The following is a 13,722-nucleotide window of genomic DNA, read 5'->3' as shown; positions in this document are numbered from 1 at the left end:
CATACAGTTCACCGCAGCCTTGACTTCCTGAGTTCAATTGATCCTCCCCCCTCATCCTCCCAAGTTGCTGGGACTACAGGTGTGTGCCACCACACCTGGCGAAGTTTTTCTAGTTTTTGGTAGAGTGGGGGCTCTCGCTATATTGCCCAGGCTGGCCTCAGACTTCTGGCCTCAAGCAGTCCTCCCACCTCAGCCTCCCAAAGCACTGAGATTACAGGTGTAAGCCATCACACCCAGCCTACATTTCTTTTTGTAAAGTTTTTTATTTTTTTAACCTTCACCTGATTTTATAGCCAAAAGATATGAGATTCTTCCCTAATACTTGAGAATTTTGTGACTAACAGTTGGATCTTTATTTCAGGGAGCAAGGCTTAGAGCATTTATAGAGAACAAAGAATGTGTGTGTGTGTGTGCGTGTGTGTATGTGTATGCAAAGACATGATTTGCCTTTCAGATAATATTAGTTGATAGTCTTTAAAGATTTGATTTGACTGTTGGGGGTTAAGATGCTACTTTTAGGACCCTTTTAGCTAAATATTATTTTGAGAATGTTGAGAAGATTCAGACAAAATGTACAAGATTAATCTAATGCACATACATAATTAGTGAATACATAATTTTTTCAAGTATATGTACACATTTCCAAAAATTGAGTAGATATTAGGCCACAAATAGAGTTGCAAAAGACTGGCTGTCATGCAGACCACATTCTCTGTCTACAGTATAATCAGTTATGAAAATATTAAAAGAAAAAAGCACAAGTTCATGTGTTTGGAAATTTAAAAGTACTTATAAATAAATCAGGCCTCAAAAAATATAAATAATTTATATTTACAACTAAAATATTTAAAATTGGAAGACAACTGAGTCAGTGTATGTTAAAACTTATGTAATTCAGCAAAAATAGTTCTTGAGAAATTAAATGTATACAATATAGCAGAAATGAAAGAAAATTGTAGAAGTTCAACTTAACAATTACTTGTACATTTTGTTTGAATCTTCTCAACAACTTCTCAAATTGTAACTTAATTACTCTGTTCGTTTTTCTGACTTTTTATATTAGAAGAAAATTATAAAGAGTAGAGTAAATATTTAATGAAACTGAAAACAAGCAATGACAGGATCAACTAAAACAAAAGCTGGGTTTTCTTTCTTTTAAGACTAATTATACAGACCTGTGGCAAGAAAGATGATGAAATAGAATAGGCACAAATAAAAATAGCAAGAATTAAAATGAAGACATAACTACAGGCATAAGACATATTTAAATAATCAGAAGAGAATACTGAGAAGCTTTTTGCAACAACTTTCTAAACACAGATGAATTGATAATTGTGTTTAAAATATAAATTGCCAATATTAAATCAAGAATAAATAGAAAACCCAAATAAACTTGTAAAACAATATTGAATCATGAAGATGGCAATTTTTCCCATGTTAATTAATGAAGTCAGTCTGTTTTTTTCATCAGAATCCCAATGAGGTTTTCACTGAACCTCACAGGGTGATTCTAAAATGTATATGAAATAGTAAAGGGCCAAGAATAACCTAGAAAGGATTAATAAATTTAAGTAAAGGGGAAAAAAACTGTAAACAACAAAAGAAACCTTTAAGTTACAAGATAAGCCATTGATTGGAAGGAGATATTTTCATGTAAATGATAAAAGGACTGGCATCTAAAATAATAACTTATTCAAACCCACACAAAAAAGACAACCCAGTAGAAAAAAATTGTGTAAACAACATGAATAGACAGCTCACAAAAGAGGAAACATACAATGACCACTAAACATCATAATTTGCTTTATCTTACTTGTAATCAGTGGGATCAAAATAAAACACAATACAATTTTACAGTTGTAGATTACCAAAAGTTTAAAAGTCTGTTAATACCAAGAATTTTTAGGCAAGTGAAGAAAGGGAAGCTTTCATACTTGATGGTATGATAGGAGTGTAGATGGCTACAACTACTTTGAAGAACATTAAGTAATTTCTAGTAAACTTGATGCCTATAATTCACTACTCAGAAATTATCCTTCTAGGTACACATCTTACAGAGACACTATACATGTGTTTATGATCAGAAATGGAAAAATTAGAAACTGAATTACATGTCTATTGATAAGAGACTGGGTGAAAAAAGCAGGACACATATAGTATGTACCATTTATGTATTTTCTTAAAAGCAATAGCACATATTTTTTATGGATACAAACATATATGGTATTACATTTTAGAAACAAATAAGAAAAGTAAACGTCAATTTCAGCACGGTGGCCAGAAGTTACCTCTGAGAAGGGAGGGGAGTGAATAAGATTTTTATTTTTAATAAATAGGGAGAAAGACTTCAGTTATAAAGATCTGGAATAACAATATTAACTTCTAAATCTAGAGAGCAGGTATGTGTTGTAATGGTCTCTGCATACAGAATATGTTTGAAGTATTTCGTGATTTAAAAAATTTATATGCTCAGAAAAACAATTAAAAAAAATTAATGAAGCCAAAAGCTAATTCTTTGAGAAGACGGTAAAACTGATAAGCCTTTAGGCAGAATGATCAGGAAAGAAAAGAAGACACATTTTCAAAGTAAGGCATGAAACAAGTAATATCGCTGCTAATTCTACAGATATTAAGAGAAAAATAAGACAATGTGAACATATATCAATAAATTTGACAGCTTGCATGAAATTGACAGATGCCTTGAAATATATAAACTACCAAAGCTCACTGAAGAAGAAATAGGCATAAACAAATTCAATTTGTACTTAAAAACCTTTCTATAAACATGACTCTAAGCCCAGTTGGCTTCTACTACTATTGTTCAGCATTGTACTGAAGGTTCTAGCCAGTGCATAAGGCAATAAAAAGAAGTAAAAGGCATTCAGATTGTGAGGGAAGGGGCATGAATGTCTCCATAGCAAGTTCAACAAATTCTACCTAAAAACGACTGGAATAAGTGAGCTTAGCAAGATTGTAGGACATGAGATTAATATAGCAAACAATTGCAGACCGGGCACAGTGGCTCACGCCTGTAATCCCAGCACTTTGGGAGGCCAAGACAGGTGGATTGCCTGAGGTCAAGAGTTCAAGACCATTCTAGCCAACATGGTGAAACCCCATCTTTACTAAAAATACAAAAATAAGGCGGGCATGATGGCGCACACCTGTAATCCCAGCTACTCAGGAGGCCGAAGGAGGATAATCGCTTGAACCCAGGAGGCGAAGGTTGCAGTGAGCCAAGATCATGCCACTGCACTCTAGCCTGGGCAACAGAGTGAGACTCTGTCTCAAATAATAATAATAAAAAAAAATTAGCCAGGCGTGGTGGCGGGTGCCTGAAATCCCAGCTACTGGGGAGGATGAGGCAGGAGAATCGCTTGCACCTGAGAGGCAGAAGTTGCAGTGAGGATCATGCCATTGCACTCCAGCCTGGGCAACAAGAGCCAGTATACAAAAATAGTTGCTTGAGATATCTATCTATCTATCTATCTATCTACACACACATATATATATACACACACATATAGATATATACACACATAGATATTATACACACATCTATATATATAGATATATATAGATCTGTATATATAGAGAGATATAGCTCAAGCAACTATTTTTGTATACTGGCTAAAATTAGAAAATAATATTAAAAATACATTGTTTATAATGGTATCAGAAATACAAAAGAAACACTTAGGAATAACTCTGGCAAAAGTATGCAAAGAACCTGCACCCTGAAAAGTATAAAATATTGCCAACAGAAATCAGAGAACTAAGTAAATGAAGAGATATATAATGTTCATGCCTTCGATATTGCATGTAATATAGTATTTCAGTATTTTGATATCAGTTCTGCTAAAGTTGATATATAGATTCAGTCCAGTGTCCATCAAATTCCAATATACTTTTTTGTAGAAATTAACAAGCTGATATAAATAAATACTAAGGACCTAGAATAGTCTAACCTTGGTAAAGGACAAAGTTAGAATCATAACTTTTCCTGATTTCAAGGCTTTTTAAAAAACACTGCAATAATCAAGAGAATATAGTAATGGCATAAAGATAGATTAGTGTAACCAAATCTAGACATAGACCTACATATATATGGACAACTGATTTTCAAAATGATATTTTTTTCAACAAATAGTGCTTAAATAATTGGTTATTCATATTTTAAAAAACACATTTCAGTTTTGCACTGTATATAATTTTCTAAAATGGATCCTAGACCTAAATTTAAGGCACAAAACTTAAACCTATTTTGACTTTGGGTTAGACCATATTTCTTAGATATGACACCAAAGGCACAATCTGTTCTTTAAAATGATAAATAGGACTTCATCAAAATAAAAAATTTTTGTTCTACAAAAGACATTCTTAGGAGAATGAAAAGAAGCTACATACTACAAGAAAATATTTGAAAATTATGTATCTGATAAAGGGACTTGTATTCAGAATATATAAAGAACTTTCACAACTCAAGAAAACAAAACATTTAGTTTTTAAAAATGCACAAAATATGGCTCTGTAAATGGATGGATGACCCAAAAATAGAATTTTTTAAAAAGTATGAAATATATGAATGAGCACATCACCAAATCTATAAAGAAGGCAAAGAAACACATGAAGTGATGCTCAACTTTAGTTATTAAATGCAGATTTAAAACCACAGTACATGCTAATACATACTTTTAGGATGTCTAAAAGTAAAAGGACCAGGCATACCAACTGTTAGCAAGGATGTGGAGGAACTACAATTCTCATTTACTGCTGGTTAGAATGCAAAATGGTACAACCATCTGGAAAACATTTTGGTATTTTCTTGAAAAGTTAAACATATACATACCATGTGATCCGTGTGATCAAGTCATTCCACTCATATATATTTACCCAAGACAAAAGGAAGCGTATGTCCATACAAAGACTTGTACACAAATGCTTGCAGCAGCTTTCTTTGTGATAGACAGAAACTGAAAACAACCCAAATGTTCATCAGTAGATGAATGGATAAACAACTTGTAGTATATTTATGAGGAATACTACTCAGTAATAAAAAGGAATAGGTTATTGACACATGCCACAACATGGCTGAATCTTAAAAAAATATATTGAGTGAAAACAGATATATCATACACATTTTATCATACCATTTATATAAAATTTTAGGAAATGCAAGCTAATGTATAATGATGCAAACCAGATCAGAGAGAGCCAGGAAGGAGGATTTTACAGTCTCTTTTATAAGAACATGGAGAAACTTTTAGGAATAGTGGTGAGTATGTTTATTATCTTGATTATATTGATGGCTTCATGAGTGTATATATGTCAAAACTTATCAAATTACAGACTTTACATGTAGTTTATTTCAGGTCAATGTTAGTCTAATGACACATCTTTTGAAAAAAAAAATTTTTTTTCTGAAGTCAGATTATCTGGGCCCAATTCTCAGTTCTTTAATTTATAACCTGAGACAAATTTTAATTTATTTACATCTTCTTATTTATAAAATGGGGCTTATAATAATAGTATCTTATCAGGCTGTTGTGGAGAATTGAATGAGCTAATCCAGGTAAAAATGTCCAGGAGATAAGGTATTCAATAAACATTGGGTTTTATTGTCATTACTGCTATAACTGTAGTTTAGTTAAATTGATCAAAGAGAGAAATCCCTTCTATTCCAGCCTCTTCTTTCCAATACTTCTAATGATGAGGATATCACTCCTTTATGAGTTGACCCATTCCATTGTTGGGTATTGGAAAAGTCAGCCTTACTAATTTTTCTAGACATATGAGAATTAGTCCTACTTTCAGGGACTTTAATAGGAAGAAAGGGAGGAAGAAGAGGTGGAACAAGTGGAGGGGAAAAGTACTTGGTTTAACTACTCTTCCCATTTGGGAATTCTTTTCCCCAAAATTCTCCCATGTGCTTTGTTTAAGCACTTTCCTCTTTGAGGAAATAGAACACTCTAGGCATTATGCAAAGTTGGGGAAATATGAATTAAACAATGTGTGAGGTTCACTAATACTTGGTACTGTAGTCATTTTACTGGAAAAATGATTGAACTTTATGAGGCTCCACACACAAACTTGTGGCATGCAGAACTGAGGAGAGAGCCACATTCAGTGCTAAAGGATTCCCCGACTTGCCTTGGACATGTGCACAGCCTAACTCCAGGGATTTAAAACTCTTACAATCTAGAATTCAGGCCAAGAAGAGTAAGTAGCTATACAGTTGCTCTGTTCTAGGGAACCAGACCCAGGCCACCGTGAACCTCTAGCTCATAGTAGTGATGGCAGAAGTTCAAAAGGTTAAAGACTTCTAAAACTGGGCAGATAGAATGCCTCCCAGAGAGGTCTCAGCACCCTCAGTCTGACTTTGTTTTTGCCTATTCATGGACAGATTTCCACTAAAACTAGTCTCGGATAAACCTGGAGCACACAAGACTCAGAGATGATAGTGATGATGGTACACAGGATGCTAAATGGATAGTGTTTTGAAGTAAAAAAGTCAAGGGGGAGTTGGAACTTCAATATAAATGTATTATTTCTTGCTACATTTGGTAGATCTTATTTCTTCAGTAAAGCAACAATATCCATAGTGTTGTATAAAATTTGGATGGTTGTCTTGTAGTTGATGCAAGACTTCTTAGCTGAACTGTAAAAAGCAGTGCATTCAGGAGGCCAAGGCCATAAGGTGAATCCCAGTGGCAGTTAACATCAGCATGTAGCGTGACCATCTATTTCATCCCAAAACGTTATCAGTCGTCCCATAAATGCATACTGGCATTGATGTAGAGACTCAAAGATGAATCCTGGTGAAGGACTTTAGGTGAATCCATCAATACAAGCATCTCGTGAGTCTGAAGCATTGTTATCATTTGGAATAATAGCACAAAAAAAATCACACCAAAGCCATGTTTTATTTTTCCTAAGGATCACAACAAGATGGATTAATAAAGCAGTCAGCTTAGAACCACACTGTTAGGGGTTCTGCATTCTAATAAGAAAATAACCAATTAATTAATATTTTAAATAGTTATAAGTAAGAGAAGTAATGACCAGCAGAAGAATGGTGAAGTTCATTATCGAGTTCTTGGATAGGACTTGTAACAGCATGTTCCTCATATGGTTCCTTTGGGCATAGCCTTTATCTCTATTTAGGGCTTTCCTGGTAACATGACAATAACAGCTTCCTTGCATGGTCCACAATGAGAAGGCATTCCTTGGCTTCTGGTTATTAAAACTGAGCCAGCTCAGAACTAATCTCTGAGGTTAATCTGGCTGGGATACCCTCTTATCACCAGGGTTGCTTTGACCCCTCAGACTACCTAGGCAAGAAATACTTCCCTGTATTGGCACACACTTTAATCAAAGCTGTGTATCTCCGTCAAAGAGGACTGTATTTTCTTTTAGAGTAGAACTGATCTTAGGATGTAATTTTCTAGTAAGATCACACTACAATATTTATTTCATACAGATTTGTTTTATTTATGACCCTGAGAATGAATATCTTTATGGGAATTCATTTAAAAATGTTTTAAATAATGCCTTTTCTTCATAAATCAAGGTCTGATTAGAACCAGACCCCGATTTATGAAGAAAGGGCATTATTTTAGTCTTATTTCTCCCTCTTCTTTCTCTTTTTGCCCCTTAACAGCTTTGCTGTGCATTACCACCGGATGGTAGACAAAGTTAGTGAAAGTAAAACCAATCATTTACTTAGCTACTAGCCATTTAAATGCATTCTTGAAGAGGAAGTATTAATAGATTAAACTTACATGAACTTAAAATATTTTTGTCTTCTTTATGAATAACTAAGAATTGGATCTATTTCGTTGATTCTAAAGTGAAAAATCAGAAAAGGATTGTGTGACAAGTAAAATGAATGTAGCATCATAACTGCTTTATGAAGTGTGGAAATACAATGCACAAAGGCAATGTCCGGCTGGGCATGGTGGCTCACACCTGTAATCCCAGCACTTAAGGAGACCAAGGCAGGTAGATCACTTGAGTTCAGGAGTTCCAGACGAGCCTGGCCAACATGGTAAAACCCCGTCTCTAAAAAAAAAAAAAAAAAAGAAAAAAGAAAAAGAAAGACAATGTCCAAGGCACTTTAATTCAACTAAAACCTTGCATCACCTGAATGAAAAATTGGGAACCTATTTTTTTCCATTTAATTTTGAACTCTTTTAGTAAAATGACAGAATGTCAATCTCTTTGTTATATATAGTAAAGCAGGATACTTTATATTGGTTCAGTGTGTTATGTTTATTCATTTGAACAAATGTAACTTGCAGGTGAAAATGCTTGTAGGGACCTGGTAGAGTTATTTGAAAGAGAGACACTTAAGTACAGAGCAGTTGTATTAACAGTTTATATTCGTTTAAAATACAGTTTATATATAAACAGAAAAGAAAGGAATAGTTTGGCAATGAAACCGTTAGATTTGTTTGAAAGCAATTAAAGATATAAAGATAATGAGAAGGATTTTTTGGATGAGGAAGAGGAGTAGATAGCATTTTAATTAATTAATTAATTATTTAATAAAAGATACGGTCTCACTATGTTGCCCGGGCTGGTCTCAAACTCCTGAGCTCAAGTAGATCTACCTGCCTTGGCTTCCCAAAGTGCTAAGATTACAGGCATAAGCCACCACACCCAGCCATGGAAGTGGCATTTTTAGAATGAGACTATAAAACAATACTCATTGTTGGTGGAGAATTTATATTGGGTGAGTAGAGGATGTCCACATTCTTTTCCTACTAAGAAATTAGATGAGGTAAGTAATTACATTAAAATAAATTAGAATTAAGTAACTAAAAGTTATTTTTTTAGTTTCTTACAATGAAAATGTAATCATAGTATTCCCTGAGAGTGAAGAGTTGAGATTAGTGATCTTTTGGGTACTGTTCCATACGTTTCTTTGTTCCATTTTCTATAAGTAAATGTTATATTTGTCAGTATATTTAAGCACCAGGAAATCATTGACTGTAGATAAAGAGTCAAATAGCTGTTTATCATGAATCCATTATTATTGATGTTTTCAAATTTAAATGATCGTTTCTCTTCTAATATGGTAATTCTTTTAATTACCATCAAACTTTATCATTATCTCTGAGTGTCAAACTTACCTATGATGGGGTGTGTGTGTGTGTGTGTATTTAAATATGTATCATATGGCTTTGTATATTCTGAATATATTCTATCAATTGAGCAATGTATTTTAAGAATGAAGAAATAAAACCATTCTGGAAATTACTTTAAAATAAAATGTAATGATAAATGTTTTAGAGTAGCTTGCCCATTTCTTTTCTGTAATACTTTTTAGGTTAACAAGAAGCTGCTCAATTATTCTATTTTTATACACTATACATTTTATTCCTCTGAAATGTTTGGCAGCTCCAACAAGAAGCAGCTGCTAATTTTAAGCAGGAAATCTAAACAGCTAATTTAAGAAAAAAAAATTGTTTTGTTATACTCTCCTTAAATTGTGCAGGACACAAATAGGCATCCTGCACAATTTAAGGAGTATATAGCAATTTCATAGAATAAGCAGGTTATCCCGTTTTATGGTCTGTTTAGAAAAATAGAGCCGTCAAATCCCAAATGCCTAATCTCAAGGAGTACAATTTTTATGTTGTGTTACTGTCATACCCAGATTTAAATCCTACCATCCTCAAAACCATCGATGGTTAAGAGTTTTTCTTTGTGCACAAGCTGAGTAGAGATTTTATTCTTTTTTAAGTACTTGGAAAAACTAAAGGATGTTTTTAAAAATTGTAATTTTAGGCCAGGCACAGTGGCTCATGCCTGTAATCCTAACACTTTGGGAGACCAAGGTGGGAGGAAAGTTTGAGCCCAGAAGTTCAAGACCAGCCTGGGCAACTTAGTGAGACTTCATCTCTAAAACAAACAAACAAACAAAAAAGATAAAAATTGTAATTTTATTTACATGGTTACACTATCCTTTTCTTTGATATAAAGAAAATAAAACAAAGTCTGTTCAGCTTTTTTCTTAAAACAGAGTAGAAAGAGTAATAACTTTAAACTATTTATGATTTGGGGGAATTTATTAGGATTCTCCAGAGAATCAGAACCAATTGGATGTGCATATACAGAAAGAGATTTATTACAAGGAATTGGCTTACATGATTGTAGTGGCTTGGCAAGTCCAAAATCTGCAGTTGGGCTGGTGGGCTGGAGACTCAGGAAAGCAGATGATGCAGTTCCAGTGTGAAGGCCAGCAGCCTGGAGACCCAGAAGAGCCAGTTGTACAGATGAAATCTGATGGCTGTCTGCTGGAGAATTCCCTTTTGCTTGGGACGGACTAGTCTTTTTGTTCTATTAAAGCCTTCAACTGATCAGATGGGGCCTACCAACATTATGGAGGGCAATCTGCATTATTCAGAGTTCACTGATTTAAATGTTAATCTCATCTAAAAACACCCTCCAAATTGACACATAAAATTAGCTATCATAGGGAATATTTTAATATTGCTGAAATATAAATCTTTCTTCTGGTGGAGTGGTGGCTATTCAGTACTGCCCTTAGATTTAATCATGGAGAGCCTTCCTTAGATCCTGCTTTTTGGAGGGTCATATTTGGCTGTTATTCAGTCACATACCTCACCATAGAGCAAGAAGACCAAGGGGCCAAAGTTATAGACTCACGAGGAGGCATGCCCCCATTCTAGACCACATCCCCACAAGGGGCCAAAGTTAGACTCACTAGGAGGCATGCCCCCATTCTAGACCACATCCTGGCTACCCAGGACCCTGGAATCCTCTGCCCAGACAGGTTTAAGCCTGTTTCCGGGGCCTGTGTAGAAACCAGGCTACACATCTCCCCAGGTCCACACTCCTGACTCTATGGACTTTGTACCCACCGTTACTTCTGCGGGGCCAGTGGGTGGCTTTTTGGAGGTAAAAGGTGCCTAGCTATGTGGGCTACTAAATTTCCACCTATGTGCAGATGAGGCCCTTGAAATGCAGAAAGGAGCCTGGAATAGGGAGAGAAGTGGAGCAGGATGAGGGCCTCTTTTCCTTCCTCTGCCACATCCAGACACATGTCTCTAAGGTGTCTGGAATCCTAAATGAGAGCTTCTAGGTCATTACAAAGGTATTTGTATCAAGATAGTGAGATGGAACACATTTCATATATATATTCATCAGTTGTTAGCCTGAGTTATTGTAACTTTTAAATATTTAGATGTATATTTGTACATTTGTACCTCTGCCTCAGACTCAACAAATGCTAGAGGCAGGTATTTCCTATCTCTTGAAGGTCAGAAAATTCAGAGAATTAGAAGTTAATTATTAAATTTGCAATCTGAAAAGTGTGTTATAAAATCAGGGTAGGGTAGGGTTATCGCTAGGAAGGAAGGGGTCATAGTTGGGGAGGGGCCTGGCATGTGTCATTTCTCTACTTGGATGGTGTTCACATAGATGTAAATTCTAATGATTCTTTAAACTAAATCTTTGTAGCTTCTTCTTTATGGAAAATAGATCTTCTAGTGGAGTGTTAAAAAGTATTATTCTTAATTATGGGAAAAAAACTATTGCATAAAAATGTTTCTTCAAACTTGTCTATTCTAAGAATCTTGGCCCAGCTATCAGAATAAATAGAAACAATAATTTAAAGTTCTAGAAGACAGATAAATTTTATAGCAAGTGTGTGTTTTATAGCAAGCATGAACAAACATATATTTAAATATGTGTGTGTGCGCTTGATTTTAACTTTCAAGACATCAGCTGCGGAAGCAATTGAAAGAAAACCTCTCTTCTCATTCCCAGCTGCAAGACCTTTAGTGGATTCCATGGGTTAAGATAAAATATATTTTCAAGTATTTTTATTTTACTCTAAGTCTGTGGTTTGTTTATCTGAAAGAATGAACAATGATAATGAAAAGCAAAGGGGAATATTTACCTTTTTCAGTTTAGAGATCCATTGTGTGTAAACTTTGTTCTAGAATTTTGTGAAAAAACTTTTCTGGATGCGCTTTCCACGAATAAATATTTATTGTAACAGAGATTCTTCCTTTGTTTTTATTTTCAGGTATCATCTTCACCGAATAAAGAAAGTAATGAAGAAGGTATAGTATATTTTGATTTATTAAAAGTGACATGTATACATTTATTTGTTTACAGTAGTGGAAGCCAAAAAATAAAAATAAAAATAAAATAGATAAATTGAAAAGCCGTATAAGCTAAGTGAAATATTTTTAAAATAGTCGCTAAAATTTCAGATGAAATATTTTCTAATTCAGAAAATAAAGAGAATGCATTTAACTACTTTTCTAGGCTAGAAAATGATTTGATTGTACAGTGACTTTTTTTTTGGTGAAGTACTGAGATATTCCAGCCAGTTCTGATACACTTAATTTTAAAAGATTGAATTTAAAAAAAACTCCTACATTCAGATATTTATCTTATTTTAATGAATCACTTATTTTAGCTGACGATCTTAAAACCTATACTGTTGTAGAATTAAAAATAAATACAATATTTTTATTACCATTATTTGAAGCTGTTTTAATAAACAAGTAAAAATGCTCTGTGGTGAAATTTTCAGAATTTAAGCATGTGCACACATCATTTGTCTTTCAAAATATTGCGAGGCTTTTGGCTTTTTGTTTTAATATAAAATATTAGAAGAATATTCAACTTGCAGATTTGGAAGAAATATGAAAACTGTTTACTGTGAGTCAAGTATGACATGTTTAGAAAGGAGTAAATCCATAGACATGATTTCATGGGAAAGCAAACTGTATTCCTTATATGGTAAGCTAACAAATTGTTTCTTTGCGATACTATCCCATTTGGGGTATTTTTTGTGTAGTCAAATTTTACAATACAAGCTTTATCTAAACCGTTCATGTTGTAGCACTTCTGTGTTGTCTGCTAGAGACTAAAATGACCCAGAAAGATACAAGAAATAAAGTAGGAAGGCTCTAGAATTTTTAATGTAGCTTTATAATAAGGCTTGGGCCAAATGAGAGAACTTGGGACAAAAGTTTGAAGGAAATAGCTTTAAATAGACAAATGCAACTTTAGATAGCTTATGACTATTTGTATCTGCCTAAATACTTCCTAAAAGTCTAAATTAAATTTGATTAATCACTCCCTTCTCCCTCCTTCTTTTATCTCTTCCCTAATACCCTCTTTCCCCATTTTAAATGCAGAGCAAGTGTGGCACTTCCTTGGCAAGTGATTGAAACATCTGAAATTCTGCTGTCAAGATTCCCGTCTCTAAGGACTCCAAGACTCTTTTTCCCCAAGTGCTAGAGACAAGGGGATCTATGAGCATTTACTGACTTCCTGTTAAAACTTCATTTTTTCCAACATTTTGAGCTATGCAATATATAAATAAATAGTAAGAATTTTAAATTACTCTCCTTTGGGCATTTATTGATATAAAAAGAAGATTTTGGCCAGGCGCGGTGGCTCATGCCTGTAATTTCAGCACTTTGGGAGGCCGAGGTGGACAGATCACGAGGTCAGGAGTTCAAGACCAGCCCGGCCAATATGTTGAAATCCCATCTCTATTAAAAATACAAAAATTAGCCGGGCGTGGTGTTGCATGCCTGTAGTCCCAGCTACTCAGGAGGCTGAGGCAGAAGAATTGCTTGAGTCCAGGAGGCAGAGGTTGCAGTGAGCAGAGATCGCGCCACTGCACTCCAGCCTGGGCGTCAGAGAGAGACTCTGTCTGGAAAAAAAAAA

The 13,722-nt window shown here is 34.5% G+C and overlaps 1 protein-coding gene across 1 annotated transcript in view; it reads left to right on the top strand.

Annotated features, from left to right (window-relative positions):
* PPA2 (inorganic pyrophosphatase 2) overlaps positions 1-13,392 on the top strand; it is a 103,070-nt gene extending 89,678 nt beyond the window's left edge. Inside the window, exons 11-12 of the mRNA XM_003257459.3 lie at positions 12,059-12,095; positions 13,185-13,392. Coding sequence (XP_003257507.1) covers positions 12,059-12,095; positions 13,185-13,213 — 66 coding nt within the window. The 3' untranslated portion in view covers positions 13,214-13,392. The remainder of the gene's footprint in view (positions 1-12,058; positions 12,096-13,184) is intronic.
* The last annotated feature ends 330 nt before the right edge of the window (positions 13,393-13,722 follow it).

Source organism: Nomascus leucogenys, chromosome 9 (assembly GCF_006542625.1).
Source record: "Nomascus leucogenys isolate Asia chromosome 9, Asia_NLE_v1, whole genome shotgun sequence".
Classification (NCBI taxonomy): Eukaryota; Metazoa; Chordata; class Mammalia; order Primates; family Hylobatidae; genus Nomascus; species Nomascus leucogenys.
The sequence above is the reverse complement of the archived record's forward strand: the minus strand, read 5'-3'. Positions and strand labels throughout refer to the sequence as shown.